Raw genomic sequence first — 22,632 nt, 5'->3', positions numbered from 1 at the left:
GAACTTAAATGGCACATTTAAAAATGCTGTAGCCAAGCTGGTCAGCCTTCTTGCAAAGCTGTGACTTGTCACAATTTATAACCTGATATGCGTAGAGAAGGGCGGAAGTAACAGATGGAAAAATGAATGAAAGGAAGGAAAGTGGTTTTATTTGTAAATGGTAACTTGTTGTAGGTGATGGCAAGATCATTACTTGAGAGGAAAGTTCTCCAAGCAGGATTGCTTTCTTACCTATAGATGTTCAGACAGACTACAGAGAGCTGGTCATTGTGACAGGAATGATTGCCATCTCCCAGTATAGAATCATAGAATGGGTTGGGTTGGAAGGGGCCTTTAAAGGTCATCTAGTCCAACCTCTCTGCAGTCAACAGGGACAGCTTCAGCTAGATCAGGTTACTCAAAGTCCCATCCAACTTGACCCTGAATATTTCCAAGGATGGAATTTCTACCATCTCTTTATGCAACCTGTTCCAGTGTTTCAGTGCCCTCATATTAGAAAAATTATTCTTAATACTTGGTCTAAATCTTTTAGTTTAAAACCCTTATCCTGTCACTACAAGTCCTGCTACATAGTTTGTCACCATCTTTTTTATAGGCTCCCTTTGAGTATTGAAAGGCTACAAAAAGGTCTCCTTTCTGCCTTCTCCTCTCCGTGGTGAACAACCCGAGATCTCCAAGCTTTTCTTCATAGGAAAGGTGTTCCATCCCTCTGATCATTTTGGATTATAGGCATCAAGTGATCATTGATCAAATGTCAAGGAAGCAGGGCATTTCCAGTATCAAATACCTGCTTTCTGGATGTGAGGCTGCAGTAACTGAGAACTTAGGTAACCATTGGTGAAGATCTGTTTTGCTGGTTTGGTCACACACAATTAGTGAGTAATGTACTGCTATAAAGAATGTCTCTCATCAGCAGAAATGTTATATGCTTGCCTTTTAGTGGCCACATTGAACCTGTCTAGAGAGTAAGAGCAGTGATAGACTTCACAACTGATAAAAATGTATCTAGAGTGGTGGCAGTCATTTAAAGAGGAGAGTCATTACTGCTAGGGAGCTTTCACTACAAGACAGATTAGGAATCTCCCAAAGGAAACAAGGAACAGACACAACAAGATTTCTCAAAGACAGCTAACAGAACCATATTTCCTAAGCAGACAGCATTTTGCAGAGTTTACTGCAATTCAGGAAGTCAGTGAAAATTACTGACCTGAAAAGAACAGAGATCCTTTGATCCTGCTTTGCAAGATCTCAGTGGGCAAAGAGAAACTGCTTAGAATTCCCTTTTATATAAGTATGTCTCACATGATTTAAAAGTTGCTTCATTATAAAATTATGTTGAAAGAAGACCTGCTCTTATGTTTTATTTTTTGTTCTCTTGTTTTTTGTTTGGTTTAGTTTTTTGTTTGCTTGCGTTTTTTCCACTCAAACTTTTGGCTACTTACCCACCAGCCTCTTGCAGAAGTATTCCCCAGCTGGTGAGCATGTGGGACATGTTATTTCTGTCACAGCATAAAGCTAACATGGCTACCCAGCTTTTGGACCAGAAACAACACTCGTGCTTAATTATGCATATAAGTGGAACAATTGCAACTGCTGTTCCTTTTCCATGTAGATGTACTATATGATCACTAAAGTTTAATTCTCTGTATGAAACTGCAGTGAGGGAAATTAAATCAGCCTGTTGAAGATATCATTATGGAGATGCCACTGACCCTTATAAACTAATAATATATTTTACAGCAATGACTCATAAAGTTCATATATTACAGAGATTTTCCTTCTTTCAGGCAAGGCATCGAAGCTTTCCAGCTGAGAATCAGCAGAAAATAAATGAACAAGACAACAAGCAGGTACTGTCAAAAGCTAAATGCCGTAAATATTTTGCTCTTTTTGGTAATTTGTTAATGTAGTATCCAAGTTATGTGGTGCTTTACAACATATTCTAAGGAAAAATTGTGCCCAGTGATGGGACAAGAAACAGTAGGCACAAACTGAGACGTGGGAGGTTCTGTCTAAATATATTTAAAAGTCTTTTTTACTGTGCATGTGAGCTTAAGCGTCGGAAGAGGCTGCACAAAGGAGGGTAGATTTAGTTTGGATATAATGACAAAATTCTTCACTATGAGGGTGGTGTGACACTGGAACAGGTTGCTGAAAGGAGTTGTGGATGCCCCATCCCTGGAAGCGTTCAAGGTTGGGTTGGGTAGGGCTTTGGGCATCATTTCAAGCACTTCACCTTCAGCAGCGGGGTTGGGCTAGGTCATCTTTAAAGGTCCCTTCCAGCCCAAACTGGTTTATGTCTGGAAGTCTGCAGTCTCATCTACACCCTTGTCAAAGTGAGGTCAGCTAGAGCACATTGCTCAGTGCCTTGTCTAGTAGTGTTTTGGATATCTCCAAAAAAGAAGACTCCACAGCTTCTTTGAGCAACACGTTCCAGTGTTTGATCACCATCGCAGTAAGAATTTTTTTTGTGATTAAAGGGAAATTTCTGTTTCAGTTTGTTCCTGCTTTTTAAGAAAAGAAATTGTTCTTACAGTCATTATCAGTCTCAATCTTGCATTTTATCTACCTTTGAAATAGAACTTTTCTGTGATATTAATAGAATCAGAAGAGTAGACACTGCACAATCACTACTTGTCACGTGGAAGGCAATGGGAGGTTATGTGGGTTGATTCAGTCAGTTAAATGTTGGTTTTATTCACTTAAAGATGGGAGGGAATAAACAATAAAAATTAATATACTGGAAACTCTGCACCAAGTTCCTGTAGACTTTGCAAATTTATTTTTCATTTTATCATGTTACATGGTTACATTTTGTTAGGATTTGTTACATTTTATAATTTAAATGTTGATTTATATGAAAAAATGCTCAGCCAGAAAGAAGTAGCACAGGTACAGGTCATTTTATAATATGAGACGTGTGCTGTGCAGTCATGTTTCTCAACTATCTATAAACTGGAAGTCAGTTTATGTACCAGTTAAATTTAGATGAACTTATGAGAAAATTTGCTGAGCAAAAAACCACAATAGAATGAAATTTGCATACAAATGCATAACAAAATGGTACAATTCCCCAATAGATATTTTCCTTTTGAAAAGGAGCATTAGACTTCAGCTAAGTAATTGTGCTTGTAGAGCTTATTTGCAAGTATTGATACACCTTTGGTTCTGAAAGCACCATTCCCTCGAGTGGTAGTGATATCCAGCCACACTGGAGAAATGCACTTTCTGGTAAATGATAAAGAAAAATATCCTAGTCCATTAATTCAGAAGGTTCTTCTGGAATTTTTTTCTGTTTGAATTAAAAATAACTATTTTTAAAAATACCTTCTGTTTATATGTTTGCACATACGTTTGTGTATGTGTGTGTGTATATATATATATATGTTGCTTGTGTTTTTTTTAGCAGAATCATCTCGGTGTTTTTTCAGTGGTTAACCCACTTGCTTCAAGTATAACTTCCAGTCTGGCATCCAGTGTTGGATCAGATAGTTCATCTCCTACAACTGTCTCTGCTCTCAGCACCAAAGCTCTCCCATTCTATTCTGGCAATAACACAGTTGAATTTGTAATAGGTAAGTAATAGAATCATAGAATGTATTGGGTTGGAAGGGACCTATAAAGGTCATCTAGTCCAACCCGCCTGCAATAAGCAGGAACATCTCCAACTAGAGCAGACTGCTCAGAGTCCCATTAGGCCTGACACTGAATGTCTCCAGGGCTGAGGTCCCCACCACCTCTCAAGGCAACCTGTTCCAGTGATCCACCACCCTCATATTAACAAGCTTTTACCTAGTGTCCAAACCTAAATCTAACCTTTTCTAGCTTAAAACCATTACCCCACATCCTATCTTTACATGACCTAGCAAACAGCTCTTTCTCAGCCTTATTGGCTCCTTTCAGGTATGGAAGGGTCTTGATTAGGTTCCCTGGAGTCTTCTCTTCTTCAGGCTGAACAACCCCAACTCCCACAGCCTGTCTTCATAAGAGAGGTGCTCCAGCCCTCTGATCATTTTTGTGGCCCTTCTCTGGACACTCTCCAGGAGGTCCACATCCTTGTTGTGTTGGGAACTCCAGAGCTGGATGCAGTACTCCAGGTGAGATCTCACCAGGGCAGAGTAGAGGGGCAGAATTGCCTCTCTTGATCTGCTAGCCACGCTTTTTTGGATGCAGCCCAGGACGTGCTTGGCCTTGTGGGCTGCAATTGCACATTGATGGCTCATGTCCAGCTTTTGATCCACTAGTACCCCAGGTCTTTTCCCACAAGGCTACTCTCTAGCATGTCTTTCCCCAGCCTGTATTCTTACCTCTGGTTGCCCCAGCCCAGGTGTAAGCCCCTGGACTAGGCCTTGTTGAACCTTGTGAGGTTCACCTGGGCCCTCAGAGTCCCATTAGGCCTGACACTGAATGTCTCCAGGGCTGAGGTCCCCACCACCTCTCAAGGCAACCTGTTCCAGTGATCCACCACCCTCATATTAACAAGCTTTTACCTAGTGTCCAAACCTAAATCTAACCTTTTCTAGCTTAAAACCATTACCCCACATCCTATCTTTACATGACCTAGCAAACAGCTCTTTCTCAGCCTTATTGGCTCCTTTCAGGTATGGAAGGGTCTTGATTAGGTTCCCTGGAGTCTTCTCTTCTTCAGGCTGAACAACCCCAACTCCCACAGCCTGTCTTCATAAGAGAGGTGCTCCAGCCCTCTGATCATTTTTGTGGCCCTTCTCTGGACACTCTCCAGGAGGTCCACATCCTTGTTGTGTTGGGAACTCCAGAGCTGGATGCAGTACTCCAGGTGAGATCTCACCAGGGCAGAGTAGAGGGGCAGAATTGCCTCTCTTGATCTGCTAGCCACGCTTTTTTGGATGCAGCCCAGGACGTGCTTGGCCTTGTGGGCTGCAATTGCACATTGATGGCTCATGTCCAGCTTTTGATCCACTAGTACCCCAGGTCTTTTCCCACAAGGCTACTCTCTAGCATGTCTTTCCCCAGCCTGTATTCTTACCTCTGGTTGCCCCAGCCCAGGTGTAAGCCCCTGGACTAGGCCTTGTTGAACCTTGTGAGGTTCACCTGGGCCCACTTCTCCAGCTTATCCAGGTCCCTCTGGACATACAATTTTGGGTTGTACGTGTTTTGTTGCATAATTCAAGTTCTTGTTTCCGCATAGTTTCAGAGACTTTATTGGTAAAAACTGTGATGCTGTACATACCTGCCTTATTACATGTAATTAAAAGCAGTATCTGAATTTTAGTTTTAAGTGTTTTCACTCACAGTTTTTTTTCACAAGGTCTCCAATGTGAGCATAGAAATGAGAGAATAGGACATTTAAACTAGAATTTTGGCATTGATACTGACCCAGTGATTTAAAAAAAATGTGTAAAACCTTCATAATGCAACTTACTGTTGGTAGGGTCACTGTGTTTGTTGGTGGGCTGGTGAGATTTTTTTAATGTTACCATAGCAGGTGCAGGTACAGATCTTACCATATTCACATGAAAATGGGAGATTTTTCTTTGGCTGACTGCATATTCTCCAGTCTGGTTATTTGTGTGTTCGATGCCAAAATATTTTGTTCACGCTATGTGGACGAGATCTGAAAGGACACAAAGAAGAGAAGCTGTTGCTTTCTCGGTGCACAAGACAGTTTCTGGGACATACTTCGAAAATTGCTGTCATTCACCCAGAGCGTTTTCTGTGCTTCCAACCAGCTAGGCTGTTTATGTGGAAGATGGATAAATATTTCAGTAATAATTAGACACTAGGAACTTAAAAACTGGTTGTGGTCCTGCTGCTGTGGTCTCATAGGTGCTGGATAGAGAGGAACAGTCACTTCCCGCAGCCTGCTGGTGCCACTTTTACTAATGCAGTCCAATATGCTGTTAGCTTTTATTGCCACAGAACATGCTGAATGTGTCATTCGTCAGAATTCTGTTCTCCAGCCTTTCAAGATTCTAAACAGCAGTCCTGAAATCAAGTGTATCAGCTGCTCCCCTTAATTTAGTGTTATCCAGAAACTTGCTGAAAATTTGTGGCACTTTTAAACAAAATGTGTTTTATTCAGGAGGCCGTGGCAGGGAATGTTGAGATTTGGAAGGTAACGTATTTCACATTCTGTGGCATAAGTCACATGATCAGGGAGTCTCTGTGATTAGCTGGTGCACTTGAAGCTTTCAGTGTTTAAATCGATGTGTAGCAGCAACCAGGAGACTGCAGACAGTGAGTCAGCACTTCAGCATGGTAAGTTAGGCATTTGGTCTTCTGATATTTTTAGGAAGTAATTATGCAGAGTATTAAATGGTGGATCTTTTTCTGCAGTCTCACAATGTATAGCTTTCTTTGCTTAAAGGTTTGTTTGATGATGTGTATGTTAGAACAGAAAAAAAATCTTAATTTATTTTTAAATTTCAGAACTAGAATGAGCAGAATTTTTGCAAGTATTATAATTGGCTTATGATTAATACTTTTAAGATATACTATGGAATGAAATCACGTTTTTGTCAAGATAAATATTGCTTCTGGAATAAGTAGAGGCTAGTTGGCTGTAACAAGTAAATCATAACAAAAGACAGACTGATTTCTGTATATTAGATGTGGTGCTAATTCAGTATAATTTTTAAGCAAGTGTTGCAAAGTTGTTTAAACAGTGATATGCTGTGTTTCCCATGTCCCATTGAGATTGGTTTTGACCATAAGAGAGTTTTGATTCCTCCAAGTTAGAATATGAGCTGCTGTCTACAGATGTTATTCTAAAACAGTTTTCAGTATGCTGTTAACATAATATGAATTATAAAATACATGTCTCATGTATGTATAAGTTAGTGTACTTTATGGCAGCTGTGTAGATTTAGGTTTTTTTCCTTTAAAAGAATTTCATATATATGAAAATTATTTTCCCTGTGTTCTGCTTCATGGATATTCAGAATGGCATTGAAAATAAAGTGCTGCACATAATCTGAATAGAGCAGAAAATTAGGATGTTATTGTAGAACAGACAATCAATACATAGTGTTCTTGTAGGAAGTGATGGACTGAAGGGGATCGTTGAAAAAAGGATCAAAAAAGAGCTGCAGCAAGGGAAGGGGTGATATGACTATGGGAAAAGAGCATGGATGGGTTTGGACAAAGGATTAGAGGAAATGCAGGAGAGTTCCATTAGCAGGGGCTGAGGAAGCTTTGCCAGACAGTGGGGTCTGTAGCCCTTTCTCTGACCCTTTATCCTTGATCTCATGGGGAGCTCTGTCTGCTCTCTGAGCAATAATACGCAAGAACTGGGGAAGAGATGAGTGCAGAGGAGTTGGGAATAAGCATACCAGTTGGATAGAATTACTGTTTAGCATTGAGGCTTGGACAGTATGCTGAAAAATTAGGAGTGATGGAGCAGAAGAAGGCATATTGCTGCAGTCTACTGTCAGAGCCAAGGGAGATTGGTTGAGTTGTCTGGTTTTGTTCTGGGAAAGAAAAGGAAAGAAAAGGAAAGAAAAGGAAAGAAAAGGAAAGGAAAGGAAAGGGAAAAGAAAAGAAAAGAAAAAGGAAGGGAGGGAGAGAGAATGAGAGAGAGAAAGAAGCATAATCTGAGAAAGTAAAAGCTGCAAGGTGTTTGGAGTCCTCCTGAAAAATAAAAAAAGAAAAAAATATCTTTTTAAAGGGAATAGAGAAATTAGATGAGCAAAGTTTCAAAGGAGACAGATTTGGAAAGGAGTAAGTAGGGAATGGGCAGCAGTGAAGGGAAACGACTCAAGTGATTGTAGGGAGAAGGTAGCACCTTAACATTAGAGGACATCTGCCAGCCTCATACTCCACCCTGTTGTCTGTGTTAGGGTCTGGGTGGACCTCCCCTCCAAATGTTTCAGTTGCTTCTGTTGCTTTCTGTTGGATACCCAAGCAAGGAGATTTTCCCTTTTTGGGAGACTTGCCATTCGCAGAAAATTGGTGTTTCACCTTTTGCTTTCCCTATATGCTGTGATCTTAAGATGCTGTGTTCTCTCCCTGCACTCCACCATATGAGGTGGAATCTGAGAGAGCTGCAAGGTATCAGAAATTAAGCTTTGAAAATCTAGATAATAAACAGTAAGGAGACATGTCAGTGCTTTTTGTGGCAGGGGAGGATGGGTGTGGTAGAATGAATTAAGGTTTCACATGAGAAGAACGGACAGATTAGTGATTTAGTAAGGGTGCAGGCTTAGATTTTATTTGCTATTTGAGCAGTATAATTTGTGTCAGCCTCATGTTGATGTTGTTACTGCTTGTCATACTTGGTAGCAATGTGCTGAGCCAGGCAATGCGAATAACTTCAGATGTTAGTAACACCTGAGTGATTTGGGGAACTGCAAGGGCTTGAAAAAAAGTTTGTTTCCCTGTTTCAAGATAGTAATGATGCTACTGGTGGGATCTTAAAACCTCTCTTTTCACAATTGGGAGAATGTTTAATTTTTTGAAAGTGGAACATCTTCACTGGGTGAAAGTGAGAGGGATCTCTCTCAACATATCCTGCAGCATAGTGATGAGAGGTTTGCTCTCACAGGTGTGTGGTGATTTTGCTTTAAGGATGTTGAGGCGTGTGAAGATGTATTAGTGGGTTACAGAGCTGATTGCACATAATGGTAAAAATTATTTCCAGATAAATATAGAAACATAAGAAATGAGAGAGAAGAAAGGGAAAGATAAAACTCTTCCAGCAGCCAGGTGTGAAAAGAAGTGGCAGGCAGTGCAGACAGGCATCCTCTCTTGGATATCCTCTCCAATTCAGCAGCTGATTCCCTCCCAGGTAATACTTTTCTGATATTAGCTGTAATTTTTCATTAAGACCAACCCAAACTCCTTGTGGGCTCTTCCTACTAGTGATATTAGTGTCAACTGAAGCACACTTTGGTCAGTGGATGATGCTGTGTGCTAACTTCTTGTTGAGATGTGTCAACAACTCGTTGTTGAGATGATCCCTCTAATGTAAATCAAAAGCTACAATCAGGAGTAGGAGAAGAGGGGAAAGGAAGTATGATTCTTTCAGTAGTGGTAGTTAGTTCCCCTGAGAACCTACCATAACAACACTCTGAGGGTTGACGGGCCCAGATGGTGAGCATAAGAACAAGAATGGAAACAAGCTACCTCAGAGAGTCTGGAAGGTACTACCAGAGCATCTGGGTGGAAGGGCAAGACAGGAAGGCTACAGCGTCGCAGATGGAAGGCCCTTACCTATGGAAAGGGTAAAGGTAGGGAAGACACAGCGTGTCAGTGGGGATCCAGAACTCAGTATGGAAGAGGGATCTTTAACCTGGGTTTCAGAGAGCACTTGCAGCCTTTCTAAGACTTGAATGACCAAATAAAAGGAGGCCAGCTCTCTCCACTTCTTACTGTGATGTATAGAAGGGAGAGGCTTAGGCACCTGTCTCCAAGAGAAGGTTATTCCTGGAAAATATTGAAAAGCTAGGGCATATCCCTTTAGGCCAAAAGGATGATGCAGAGAGGGCTTCCTCCCTCTGACTGTTGGATGCCAAGCTGCTTTTTCAACCCTGCTGAAAGGTGAGGATTATTGTTTGGGTTAGGGTATCCAAATTTTATTTTCCCTCTTTTTCTGTTGTCCTGCATCTTAGCACAACAAGTAACAGATTTACTGAAAATCAAAGTAGATAGCTACTTCTCCATTATCCCCTGTTCCTCTCACCAGTTAAAAAAGCTGCAATAGCCCATATATGAAAGTTTTCCCTTTTAGAAAATAGAGGGTATCCTTCACTGTTTGTCTGTAATATGCTTAAAAATCATGACCTAGATGTGAAAGAGTTGGGTGATGGAAGCACAAATGAAAATAGTCAAATAAGGTGTCCTCATTGCAGTCATCATGCTATTTTAGGGGTAATTCAAGGATAATGAATTGATACAATGTTTTATTTAACAGGTTCTGCTTTAGATTTGCATTTTAATAATGTGAACGTTGCACCCATAGATAGAGAAACAGAAGATCAAGACAGCAGTGACCTTGGATTACCAAGTAAGAGTTCCAATTTGTAAAATTTTCTTACTTTTATAAAGTTTTACTTATCATGGTAGTTACAGACAGGAAAGACTCTGAAGAAGAGTCCTCAGTTTTGTTCCAGCTGTTTAACTTCGTGGCATGAAGGGATTGCACCACTGTCTGTCTGTATTTTTCAAGGGATCAGTCTAGTAAATGTTTTGGGTTTTTTTTTAACATACTTAACAGCTTGCTCCCATAGCATAATAGTTGATGGAAAGACATACATGCATTTACAGGAAAGCATTGTGCTTAAGCTTGACTGGGAAGTTGACCTCATGGAATGAGGGGAGAGGAAAACATAGCAAAGGAGAACAGTGCATGAAAGAGAGAGCAAGGGAGGAAGAATGGAGGGTGGGAGGAACATCAAGAAATTAAAACGCCACCTTTTCTTTCTGAAAGTAAAAAAGGGAAAATAATTGAGAGATCAAAATAGGAAGTTAAAACTGAGGAACTATAATTTCATTATCATATTCTTTTGAAAGTCATAGAGCAAGAGAACAGATTTATTTGTACTGCTTCCCTTTTTTTCTGATACCTGTTTTGCTTGCATTTCTTTAAAGGAGGTCTGTGCTGATTATTAAGTTGTTTGTGCATGTATATTCAGCTTCCAGTTGAGCAAACAAAACTGTATGTTCTCACTTCCTTCTTGCCCTGTGGTCCTAGACACAAAGTGTAAAACAACTATAGCTATGCCCTAATTTATTATTGCTGACTTGCTCCAAGAAGAAAAGCTTGCACTTAGTGTCTCTATATATTCTGCAGTTTTTCTTCCTTTAAGACAACAGTTGTATCTTGAGTACACTGGCTTTAACAAATGTATAGATACACATAATGTTGTTGGAATATGTAAGTTGTCACTGGGACCACAGTGTATAGGACAGTACCCAAGTATTACAGATTCAAAACTTTGTCATGAGGCATAGAAGTCATTTTGACCCAAGTGAACACCAAGTGCCCTCACTCCCTCAGGAAAGTGTGTATTATAAGCAACTCTAAATTGCTTCTTTTCAGAAATAACACAAATTTCTAGAGAGATTCAAATTTTTTCTCCTCCAAGTGCTTCCTTTGCAGTGAAAGGGGAGAGTTGTTTTCCATTATTATTCACGATACTCCCCTTCATACAGATCTGGAAATAAACTGATAATGTGTGCAATTTCAGATTTATTTCTCTGCTAGTGATGTCAGGCTCAACAATTCTCCTGACACTATAGTCTGACTGTTTTTTAATTTACTGCCTTGTTCTATACTGCAGGAATGGTTATGCTTCCTTGCAAGTCCCATGAAGAAGGAAACACTGTCACCAATTTTATTTGTATGTGGAGGGTAGTTTCTGCAGTTTAATAATTGTCCTTGGTGGGTAGCCAGACACCCATCCAGCTGCTCTCTCACTCCCCCTCCTCAACAGGACTGCAGGAGAAAATAGGATGAAAAAGCTCATAGGTCAGTATAAGAGCAGGGAAATTGCTCACCAGTTGTTGTATCAGGCAAAACAGACTTAACTTGGGGAAAATCAGTTTATTGCCAATTGAAATTGAGTTCAATGTTGAGACACAAGGAGAAGGACTACAGCAATCCCGTGCCGCCTTTTCCCCAGGTTCGACTCTTCTACCTCCCGCTTCCTGTCCTAAGCACTACAGGGGGATGGGGAATGAGGGGTACCAGTTCTTATCTGCCTCTCTTTCTTCCTTACACTTGTCCCTGCTCCAGCATGGGTCCTCTGCATGGGCTGCAGTTCCTGTCAGGAGAACCTGCACCAGCATGGCTTGTCCACACGCTGCTGTTCCTTCGGGCAATATCCACCTGCTCTGACCTGATCCTGTCCACAGGCTGCAGGGAGATTCCACCTTGTACCATAGTCTCTTTCATGGAGCGTAGGGAAGTACCTGCTCCACCATGGTCTCTTCCAAACCTTCCATAGGCTGCAGGGAAATCGCTGCTCCAGTGATTGGAGCACTTTCTTCCCTTTGTTCTTTTCTGACCTTGGTATTTGCATGGCTATTTCTCACACTTGTTGTTTCCTACTATGCCTGTGTGGCATTTTTTTGCCCTTTCTTAAATATGTTCTCCTGGAGGTGCCACCAGTGTGGCTTAAGGGTGCAACCGTGTCCTATGGTGGGTCCTCTGGGGCTGGCCAGTGCTGGCTGTGTCTGGCACGGGGCAGGCTGTGGCCCCTCCTGGCCACTCCTGCTGCCCCACTAACAAAACGTTGCCCTGTAAACTCAAGAAATGCAGGCAGATTCTATTTGCCAAAATTAATCTAGTTTTGAAGACTACTTTAAGAACCAGAAAAGGGATGGTTCTTCTACTGTTTCATACAGTGTTTGGCAGCTTTACGTTGGCTCTTGATTTTTATGAGAATTCTTACTTGGCCAGATTTTTTAAACTAAACTCTGTTTACTTTGGTGCTTCCTTGCTTCTCTTGCACACATGTATGCGAACATGGTATGTTATGTACATCTGTGTTTATATGTCCTGTATTTTCCTCACATACTTGGTCATGAGGCTGACCTTGGTAACATTTACTATTTAAAGATGCGTTTTTTTGAAAATGTTGTGGCAATGCAGAATGTGCATCTGCTGGCGCGTGGAGGTGTATTCCAGCGAGGGAAGAATGCGAGACAATCAATATGATTGATAGAGCAAACTCCAACTTTATTAGAAATGACAGGCACTTATATACCCTTAGGCTGAATTTTGCATATCCAGGGTTGCACTTATGATTGGTCAGTTGTACTAGAGCCTGCCACGGTCTGAACAGTGACTGGCTCCTAGGCTCAGGCTCAATCAGGACTCTCCACCCCATCTCCTCCTCTGGCACGTTCAGTGTTTACTTCGTTAACTCGCTTTTTATCAACTGGATCTCATGAGAGAGTCCTTGGTCGCTGAGGCCCAGGTGTTCTATCAGTAAAAACAGGATTGCTCACATATCCGATGTTTATTAAACAACCTGCAACATGCATCCCTGTCTTTTATTTCAAAATACTTCTAAAAGGATTGTGTTCTATTATCAGATGAATTCAGCTGTTTTAAGCAAAACCAGAAAACTAGAATTATGACCCTTTAAGGATAAGCATTTGACTGCTTTATTTTTTTTTAAGAAAAGTTGATGTCGTTTTTAGTTGCTGTTCAAACATACTGATGAAGAAAATTTTCATTGTAAATATTGAACTATTTCCTGACTAGAACTATGCATCTGTGCATGTTTATTTAAGTAACTGCATGTTTGAACATTCTTTTTTAATTACCTATATTTTATTATTATAATTATTTTAGGAAATTACGAACCATGCGTTTGACTTTATAAGTTTGACTAACTTTGACTTAAGTTAATATTAATTTTTACTTTATTTCAAACTGAGTTTTCATAGAGTTAAGTACATTTGACATTTTTAAAAGGTACTGAACAAAAGTAGAAGTATATGGAGGAAATAAATTGAGCTATGTCTAATTATTATGCTGAGAATGATTTTCAAGGTATGTAGTCTTGCTTAACTCCAGTGTATGTATTACGATAAAAAACTAAAAATTGTTCTTAATCCTTTAATTTTTTGTTAGTTTCTCCAATTACATTAGTTGTTGGCTGTAAATAAGTAAGTCAATGAACTTGATCTTTTCTCTTGCTTTGTAGCTGCAGATGAGGCCATTTCTGCACAAAGCTGCAAATTCTGTTTTCAGGCACTTGGAAAACTACTTTTAAGTGTTCAATCTAAAAAATATTTCTGGAGATAAAGTTCTTTTTTGTTGGTTTTTTTTTTGCATGGAAGGTCTTTGCATATATACTTGAATTTACATACGATAACTTTTTCAGAGAAATACTGAGAGTGCTGTGTACTGCTTTGGAACAATTTTTTTCTTCTTTTTTTTCTCTCCCTACTACACATATAGGTCGAAGGTTACTGGGAAGTTCAGCACCTGTCAATATTCCAGGCTCTCTTGTTTGTTCCTCATCTTTGCATTCATCATCATCCCTTTCAGCCTCTCCACTCAGTTCTCTTTCACAGTCACTCTCTCAGACTTTTGTTTCATCCACTGTGGCTCCTCAGCCTCTGAAGACAGAACATAGTATGTTAGGTACCTCAGCCTCTTCTCACAACTCTTTAGGTAAGTAAGTTGAAGGCTGCAGCTTGTGTATTTTAAGAGGGAACTCAATGGCAGGTAAAAAATGTTCAGATCAAGGCTTTGCATACTTCTTACGACTGAATCTGGACAACAAAACCTGGGTATTGTAATTGATAACACTGCTGATAATGGAGTTATATATGGTATGTGGGAAAAAGTTAAAGGAGTGAACTTCCATTCCTAGTGAAGGGAAAAAAAAGAACTATTGGAAGAGGAAATATTTACAAAGGCATTTGAAAGGGGTAAAATACAGCAGTTGGCATACAGGCAGCAGGGAGTACATTTTAGCTGCAGCATTTTGCTAAAGGAAAATACCAAACAGAGAGAGAATTAAAATTGTGTGAGCTGCAAGGAACAAAGTTTTTTGTATATAAACAAATTCCCACTCTTCCTTCATTTGTGGATCGTACTATCTTTTCATTAAAAGCTACAAAAAACCCAACATGGCAGGTCTCCTGAATTGTTTTAAATACTGCAAACGTTTTCCAGACTGTCCCATTTCTGAAGGTAGTAAAATAATGTGATGAGCCTTGCAGATAAAAGTATAGATTTTGTGTATGTGGCACATCTGTTTGGTTCTTCATTTTTCACTCTATCTTTTCATTAAAAGCTACAAAAAACCCAACATGGCAGGTCTCCTGAATTGTTTTAAATACTGCAAACGTTTTCCAGACTGTCCCATTTCTGAAGGTAGTAAAATAATGTGATGAGCCTTGCAGATAAAAGTATAGATTTTGTGTATGTGGCACATCTGTTTGGTTCTTCATTTTTCACTAATGCAGGCAGAGGTAAATTTTTTTTTTTTTTTTTTTTTTTTTCTACTTTTGTTTTACAGGTTTAAATGGGGTTACAGGGAGCATTTGGGACTTTGTAGCTGGGGGTTTCTCCCCTAGTCCATCCCCAGTACTGAGCAGCGGCCCTGGCCCCTCAATAAGTGCAAACACCAGTGGGAATGAGCTAACTCGAGTAAGACAGGAACTTGATGATGCCAAGAGAAAGCTAAAACAGTGGGAAGAATCTTGGCAGCAAGTAAAACAGGTACACTAATTTGCAGTTATATTCAGTTATATAGATTTATTTTTTTTTAACAAGCAAGCAGCTCCCACAGCCTTTCCTTTTTTAATTTCTTCTTATCCTTGGACCCAGAGTTTTATAACAACTTGTCAAAGGAATATTTTTTTTTATCCTTAAAATGAGCTAGTGGCATAAAGGAAACTGAGCTTTTTAAAGGGCAAGTCATTTTCTGAAAGTTGATCTGCGTCCAGACAGGGACACTTAACACATATTCAAGATAGGGTTGAATATGTATTGATATTTAATATGAATATGAATATGTATTGATGTTTAAGTAACTAAACACATACATTCCCTGCCATACCTCTTTCAGATAAGCACACAAAAATAGTCTTGCCAGCAGCTGTGGCTGTATAGTGTACCTGGACAGTATCTAGCCATCTCAGCAGTCAAACTGGTTGTTGGTAACTGCCAGTGTAATGCATTTTCTGTAGTCCTTTCCTTCCCCTAAGGTTGTTTTCTCTGTGTCAAGGAGTAGCTAAATAACTGTACTAAATTCTGATAGTTTTTGATGTCTTTGACATTCAATTTTGAATTTAACATTTAAAATGTGATCCATTTATAGAGCTCCAAAAGGCCTGTGTCTGTTTACAGACAAGTAACAGGGACATACCTAAAAATTACATTAAGACAAAACAGGAAAAGTTGTTAATTAGAAGAGAGGATAAATAGGGACAATCATTACATTTGACAGAAAATGCATTGTTATGTCTAAAATTAGAGATTACATGCATCTTTGAAAGCTTTTGAATTTGCTCGTTGTTAATTACAAACATTTATTTTCTATTTTCTGGAAATATTTTTCTCCTAGGCATGTGATGCATGGCAAAAAGAGGCTCAAGAAGCAAAAGAACGTGCTGACATTGCAGATGCAGACAAACAACTCGCTCTTCAGAAGAAGCAGGAAGTGGAAAATAAGTTAAAAAAGCTGAAGGTGCAACTGGCTGTTTGTCTATCTACTACATTACCTTATATGAAAAATGATGGAGATACAGAGAAGATATCCTTGCCAAAGCTTCGTTCCTTACAGAATCGACTGCACTTAGATTTAGAAACAATAGATGAGGTGAGTTACTTCATCTGCATAACCATTTTGATTCACTGAAACTGGCAGCTCAGTGACTTTCAGGAATACACTCACACTCTGCTTCATTTCAAAGAGCAGCATTGCTCTTACTCAATGTGACTTTTCTAATTCTTCTAATTTTTTTAGTGAGCTATGGGAAGAAATAGCAAATCATTCACAAGAATTACTGGGGTGATAAAAAAAGATAAATTAAAGCCAGCTTTTACCCCAAAAATTTTGGGCACTACCTAAATAAATAAAATGTGTTGCCCTTAAAAGTTAAAATAGTTACATGCTTTGAACCTTAGAAAGGTTAAAACCACCTTTAGAAAGTAGGTGGTGAGGTTTGCTGCTGAGAGTTGTGTAGTCAGAAAGGCCAGTACAGACCTGGAGTATAGAATCATTGACATTAGAAGGGGCCTCTGGAGATCATCCAGTCCAACCCCCAGCTCAAAGCAGGGTCAACTTAAAGCAGGTTGTTCAAAGTATTGCCCTGTCGTGTTTTGAAAATCTCTGAGGAAGCAGAGTTCACCACCTCTGAGGACAACCTTTTTACAATGTTTGACTATTCTCACAGTAAGAAAAGTTATTTTCTTATGTCTGTGTGAAATTTTGTGTATTTTAATTTGTGCCCATTGCTTCTTCTTCCACTGGATATAGCCGAGAAGAGGCTTTCCCTGTCTTTTTTACTCCCTTCCATCTGGTATTTATACACACTGGTAAGATGCCATATCTTCTCCAGGCTAAATGATCCCAACTCTTTCAGTCTTTCCTCATGTGTCAGATACTTCAGTCCCTTAATCACCTTAGTGGCATATTTCTGCATTTCACCTTCTCTTGAATCCAGACTCAGTTTCTGCCAAAATTTAGAATGCTCTTTCACTGGGAGATTGAGGGCATTTCTCAGGGCTCTCAAAGCTGGGAATATCAGGTGCCACTCCTGAGCACATCAAGGAGAATAATAATGGCCACTTTTCCAGGAAACATACCTCAAACCTTGCTGAGTGCAACTTGGTTTCACATTGCCTTCTCCTCTGCAGTCTTAAAGGGCATTGACACCACATAGGACACCAATTCTTGCTGTTTTGTTTTTACTGTGACAGGACTGTCCAGACAAAAAAAATTCAAAATGTTCCACTACTGAGACAATCTGCCACACTTCAGTAACTGTTTGAGTTCAGCAGTGTCTTCTTTGTCTCAGTGCATCTCCTGTCCAGTGCCATCTGTACCAGTATGATCTACAGCCTTAAAAAAGAACCTGTCTCTCTTTTGAAGAGTTTAAAACATGATTTTTAAGTCTTTGTCAATAAAATGGGCAGATGAGGATGAGAACTGCTAGTTACCCAGCTCCTGTTATTAAGTGCATTTACAGCATTCTGGATTGGATTAGAGACCACTGTTGTTTTTCTCCTAAGAGATTCTAAAGAGGAGCAAAAGAGCCTTGGGAGCTCTTGCCAAAGAAGTAATTACATCCTGGAATAGAAAGCATGTCAGCCAGACTGGAGTCATCAGAACCGTTACCACCTTTTCCAGCTCCTCAGCTTCTCAGGTTTCTTTTACCACTGTGGCTTCTTCTCACCTACCTCTTACTTCCTCGAGAAAGTTGCTGTTTTAGGCAATGCCACATGCAGCATTCTGAGCGTAGTCTGAACCATGTCTTACACTTCAAAAATTAACATGGCTTTTAGATACTTTTAAATTAATCTTTTTCCTTATTAGGGTTGATACGGCTTCTTGCATTTATTTACAGTTGTAAGATCCTCCTTGAAGTTTCTATCAGCAGTTTCATTCAAAGTATCTCACATTTTGGATGGTTCCATTTTGTGAATATCTCCCATGGCAAAAGAAAATGTAAATGAAAATGAAATGCTTGAAATGGCTTGAAATGGCAAAATGAAGGAGTATGATAATGAAAAAGGCTTACTTCCCCTTTTGTTGTTGTTCTTTTTTCTTGTTTGCATCACACATCCCAGTTATGCAGGAAAATTTCAGTCCAGAGGTTCAGTCCTAGATATTATCCTTTCTAAAGCACCTAACTCCTCCATCTGCTACTTTACATGGTATTTGTGCTCTGTTCTGATGACCCTCAATTGAGCTGTCATGCAAAAAAAAATACTGTCCTTTGTGTTGTTAAATTAGAAGTTTATTTAGGACAGCCAAGTCTAAAGCTGCTACAATGTAATTGTATTTGGAATTTGGAATAATTTTTATTGAGTTCAATAATCTTTTTACAGGTGATTTTTCAGCTTCAGTCAAAGAAGTGTATTGTATGTCAGGAAGGTGATCGTAACATTATCCTGAACCCATGTCAACATTATGTACTTTGTGATCACTGTGCAGCTGCACAAGAAGAATGTCCCTGCTGCAAGAAAAACAGTAATCTGTGGTAACATAAAGGCATAGTACTTCTGTCGTGTTCATGAATTAAATCATTTTATGCTTTTGTAAAGGAATCATATCACTCATTATCAATCAATTTGATAGTGCTAGACTGATTTCCATTTTGATGTGAGAAATGTGATTGCTTAAAGGTAGAGAATAAGGCTTGCTCACCTTTGCATACCAATTTCAGTCTTGTTCATCACCCCTCCTCCAACTCTTATCACAGCCTTTCTGACTTCCACTTACATTCTTCGTGCACAACCTGCTTAGGTTCATTTGCACTGTAATCACTTTGCATAACTGTTGCCATAATACTTAAATTGAGTGTTTATTTTCATTACAAGAAGATGGATGCATAGATAACTACACACTCAACAGTACAAATAGTCCCTTTGCCATGTCTCTGTGTGTGGAACGCCAGAGCCAGTATTTTGGAATCAGTCTTAACACTATGTTTACTTGGATGCTTGAATAACTATGATTATAAAAGCGCTTTTTAATTATTGTGTTTTGTTAGACAATATGTTATAAATTGCTTCAAGCTGCTTTCCAGGTCTAAAGTTTATTTTTTAATATGCAATAATATGTCATGTTATATGTGTACTGTGAACTTAAAATATTTCACTTGATTTTACTGTTAAATCACAAAATGACAACTTACCTAATTTTTTACCATTTATGAGTTAACTGCATACTGTAGGATTCTTCAGTGTGGATGTTTGTAGTCTTTAAGTTTTTGTACATCTCCTAACGTACAGATCAGGAGCAGATAAGATATATATATAATGCTACCAAGTGCCTATGCCAAATATCCTATAAAATGGCAGAAGACATTAAAGAAATTGCAAATAGTTTCTGTTGCTGAATTTTGTATTGAACAGTTTGACAGTAACTAGACTGTCTTTTGCTTTTATGAATATTTCAAAATACACTTTTTCAGTAATGAAATAATGTGTGTTTGAAAGGAACTACAAAATTATTTAAGTATATAATCAGGCAGTGACACTTTGATACAGTGATTGTTTTAAAAGGTAGTAATATCCTTACTTTGGGAGCTTGGTTGGGAACATGCATTTAGGAGGAGAAATTAATTACTGCATGCAAACACTGTATATTTTTACTTACATGAAGTAATTGCCTGCATTACTCCTTTTTCTCTTAAATTCAGGTGTGACACTTAGTACAACTTAGATTTAAATGACCTACTACTGTGTTATATTATTTGTATCTCTGTATGACCATATTCAGTACAAGAAGCTGAGTTCACACAGGCAGCAAGGGTTAATCTATTCAAAGTTCAGTCATGCTAAAACAAAAAACAAGCGGTTTACAGAAACTATTATTGTTGAGCTTTTAGAACTGTGTCGGCAACAGAAAAGGGCCCAAGCCAATAGTACTGAAATCATGATCTCCTTTGGGTTTTAGCATTCTGTGTGTGAAGGTTTGAGTTAGCAAAAACTCATGACATATTTTCTTTGAGACTAAATGTACAGATTTGTCCCTGTGTCTCTTAAGACGTGTTGATCTGCAGCAATGTTGGAGGCCTTTTGGGACAGAGAAGTAGGATAAAATATTAAAATACATTTCTGCTTACTTCTGTTTCAAAATTTTGTCTGAAGATCACTTTAAAGTTGGGTTTAATACTGTGATTTTGTTGACTTTGTTTCTCTACTTGGACTTGAAAGTTGCATTTTCAAAAACATTTTTCTGTCCTGAAGCAAGATACTGCCGTTTTAAACGGGACTTGGTCACCAAATTTGGCTGTAGGTATTAATGTATTTTTTGCATCTGTGCAGTCTATGACAAAGAGTGATTTTTGAACCTTAACAGCATTTTGAACTAAAGCAAATTCACTTATGATTTTCCTAATCTCATGACATAAAAAATGTAACGTAAGCAACACTTGCAATGTGAATAATCACATTGACATTTATATGTTCTACGTTTTAAAGGAAATTAACTAATATGTGTAATTTGTTGCTTTTTGTTGTTTGTCTTGTGTTTTACAATGATGAATCTTGAAAATAATTGTATGTGTCATCAGTACTGAAAGTTTTGCAAGTGTACCGATTTGAGTTTCTTTGGTGCTGAATTACAGACATATTTGAAAATTATTGATAAGCCATTTTGTGGAGAAGGAAAAAAATCATACCAAAGACATACCTATGTGTGAAATTCCCTGAGTGGGCAGCTTGCTGTAATTGTAGATGGATGAATCCTTGAGTGATCACTTGAACCCTGCATAATCATACATAGCAGTCATATGAAAAGAATATACTTGTCCTTCATGTCTTTTTTTTTAATGAGGAATTACAAGCAAAGTTTTCTGTATCTTATTAAAATAAGTCAACTGCAAATACAAATAATTACATACTTTTACACTAGTACTTTAAAATGGAAGATAGGAAAATACATGCAGTTGACTAGAGATAACTGTTTGGAAGAAGTCTGAAGTGAAAACTGACCTTTGTAAGCATTCATACTTGCACTTATATACACTATCTAGGAACTGGATACATTATAATTATATTTTAGCAAGACTACAATATGGTAATTCCCTAAATTTGATAAATACATAAAAGCAAACTAAATAGATTTTTAAGATTCATTTTGATGTTTGACAAAGTTCTATGTTAATTTGTGTAAGAATGTATTTTTTAATGTGAATGCCATTATGTAGTCACAATTATTTTATAGCCTGGGGAATTAATACATTAAAATTGTGATTTCTCAGGGTTTTTACAGTTAGGAGCTGTAATTTAACCAGAAGTATGCTAATTACAGTTAGATTCCCAAGCTACATGTTACAGGCTTATTATTAGTCTTCTTTGAATAGCAGATTATTCGATATACTTGTTTTGTTCTATATTGCTGTTCATAGTATCCTAGTATTAAATATAGGTAGTGATATTACTACTGTCACACTATGCTTGTGTAATTGTGGTCGTAATTGGGCCCTAAATAAATACGGAATTTCTACTCATATTAATTTATGGAAGCTGTTAATGTTTTGAGTGTACAAAAAGAAATGATTTTGTGAATTAAATTGTTCTTAATACCAAACATTATTTATAATGCATTACTCATTTACTTGTAGTGAAGTGTTTAAATTTAACACTTGTAAAACTTTTCTACACTATAGCATTTATGCAATGGTTTACAGAAGTCATGGAATTATTTTTCTTACCACCATGGAAATAAAATTTTGATCTTTATTTCTGAACTGTACTATGTTTAGAGACTCAAAAATTCCCAGATATGTTTTCCCTCTGCAGTCTAATTATGGCATTCCTAATAATTTCAGGGTTTCAGCCATTGGGACTGGCATGTCTAGAAAGAGGTCTGACTACGATACAAAAAAACTGATTCAACAGAACAGTCTACAAGACAAGAGGCTTCCAAACTAATTACAATATAATCACTTTTCCATTCCGTCCGTCACCCTGGCATGCGTGGCCATGCCCATCCCGAGTCCCTCTCTTCCCCCAGCCCGCGGGAGGCCCCGCGTGTCCCTGCTCTGCAGTGCTCGTGGCCCCACCTCTCCGGGCTGTGTCCCTGCCGTGTGCCAGGTGTGCCTGGCCCTGCCCTCCGTCTCCTCGCAGCCTGCCCGGCCCGTGCTGGCTGCTTCACCAGCAGGAGGTGTGAGCGGTGGAAGCCAGGGCGGGTGTCTAATGCTGATGCTAAGGAAAGGAAAGTTAATAATAGGGCGCTGCTCTATTCAACCAGGATGGATTGAGACCTCTGGCCCACTGAAAGCTGAGGGGTGGATGCTAGGGAGGCCTCAGACGATGCAGGTGACAGGGTTGGGAATTGCAGGGAGGGAGCCTGGGGCACCCTAGGTGGGTTTCCTTCTTCTGTAGTTAGGAGGTATATGCAAAAGGCAGAGAGACCTCTGGTCTCACCAAGCTACCTGTGGTTGTGCGGGTGACTTGCTTTACAGGGTGTGCTTGTGTTGTTTCAGATGCAGAGCAACAAGCAGCACGGC

The 22,632-nt window shown here is 39.0% G+C and overlaps 1 protein-coding gene across 1 annotated transcript in view; it reads left to right on the top strand.

Annotated features, from left to right (window-relative positions):
- UNKL (unkempt family zinc finger-like) overlaps positions 1 to 18,651 on the top strand; it is a gene marked incomplete at its 3' end in the record, with an annotated part of 42,026 nt that extends 23,375 nt beyond the window's left edge. The window contains exons 9-15 of the mRNA XM_010002577.1: positions 1,788 to 1,850; positions 3,410 to 3,575; positions 9,890 to 9,982; positions 13,892 to 14,107; positions 14,961 to 15,163; positions 16,011 to 16,265; positions 18,500 to 18,651. Coding sequence (XP_010000879.1) covers positions 1,788 to 1,850; positions 3,410 to 3,575; positions 9,890 to 9,982; positions 13,892 to 14,107; positions 14,961 to 15,163; positions 16,011 to 16,265; positions 18,500 to 18,651 — 1,148 coding nt within the window. The remainder of the gene's footprint in view (positions 1 to 1,787; positions 1,851 to 3,409; positions 3,576 to 9,889; positions 9,983 to 13,891; positions 14,108 to 14,960; positions 15,164 to 16,010; positions 16,266 to 18,499) is intronic.
- Between the last annotated feature and the right edge of the window lie 3,981 nt (positions 18,652 to 22,632).

This window comes from Chaetura pelagica, unplaced genomic scaffold, assembly GCF_000747805.2.
Source record: "Chaetura pelagica isolate M959 unplaced genomic scaffold, ChaPel_1.0 scaffold438, whole genome shotgun sequence".
Lineage (NCBI taxonomy): Eukaryota > Metazoa > Chordata > Aves > Apodiformes > Apodidae > Chaetura > Chaetura pelagica.
This window is presented reverse-complemented; position numbering and strand designations above follow the sequence as displayed.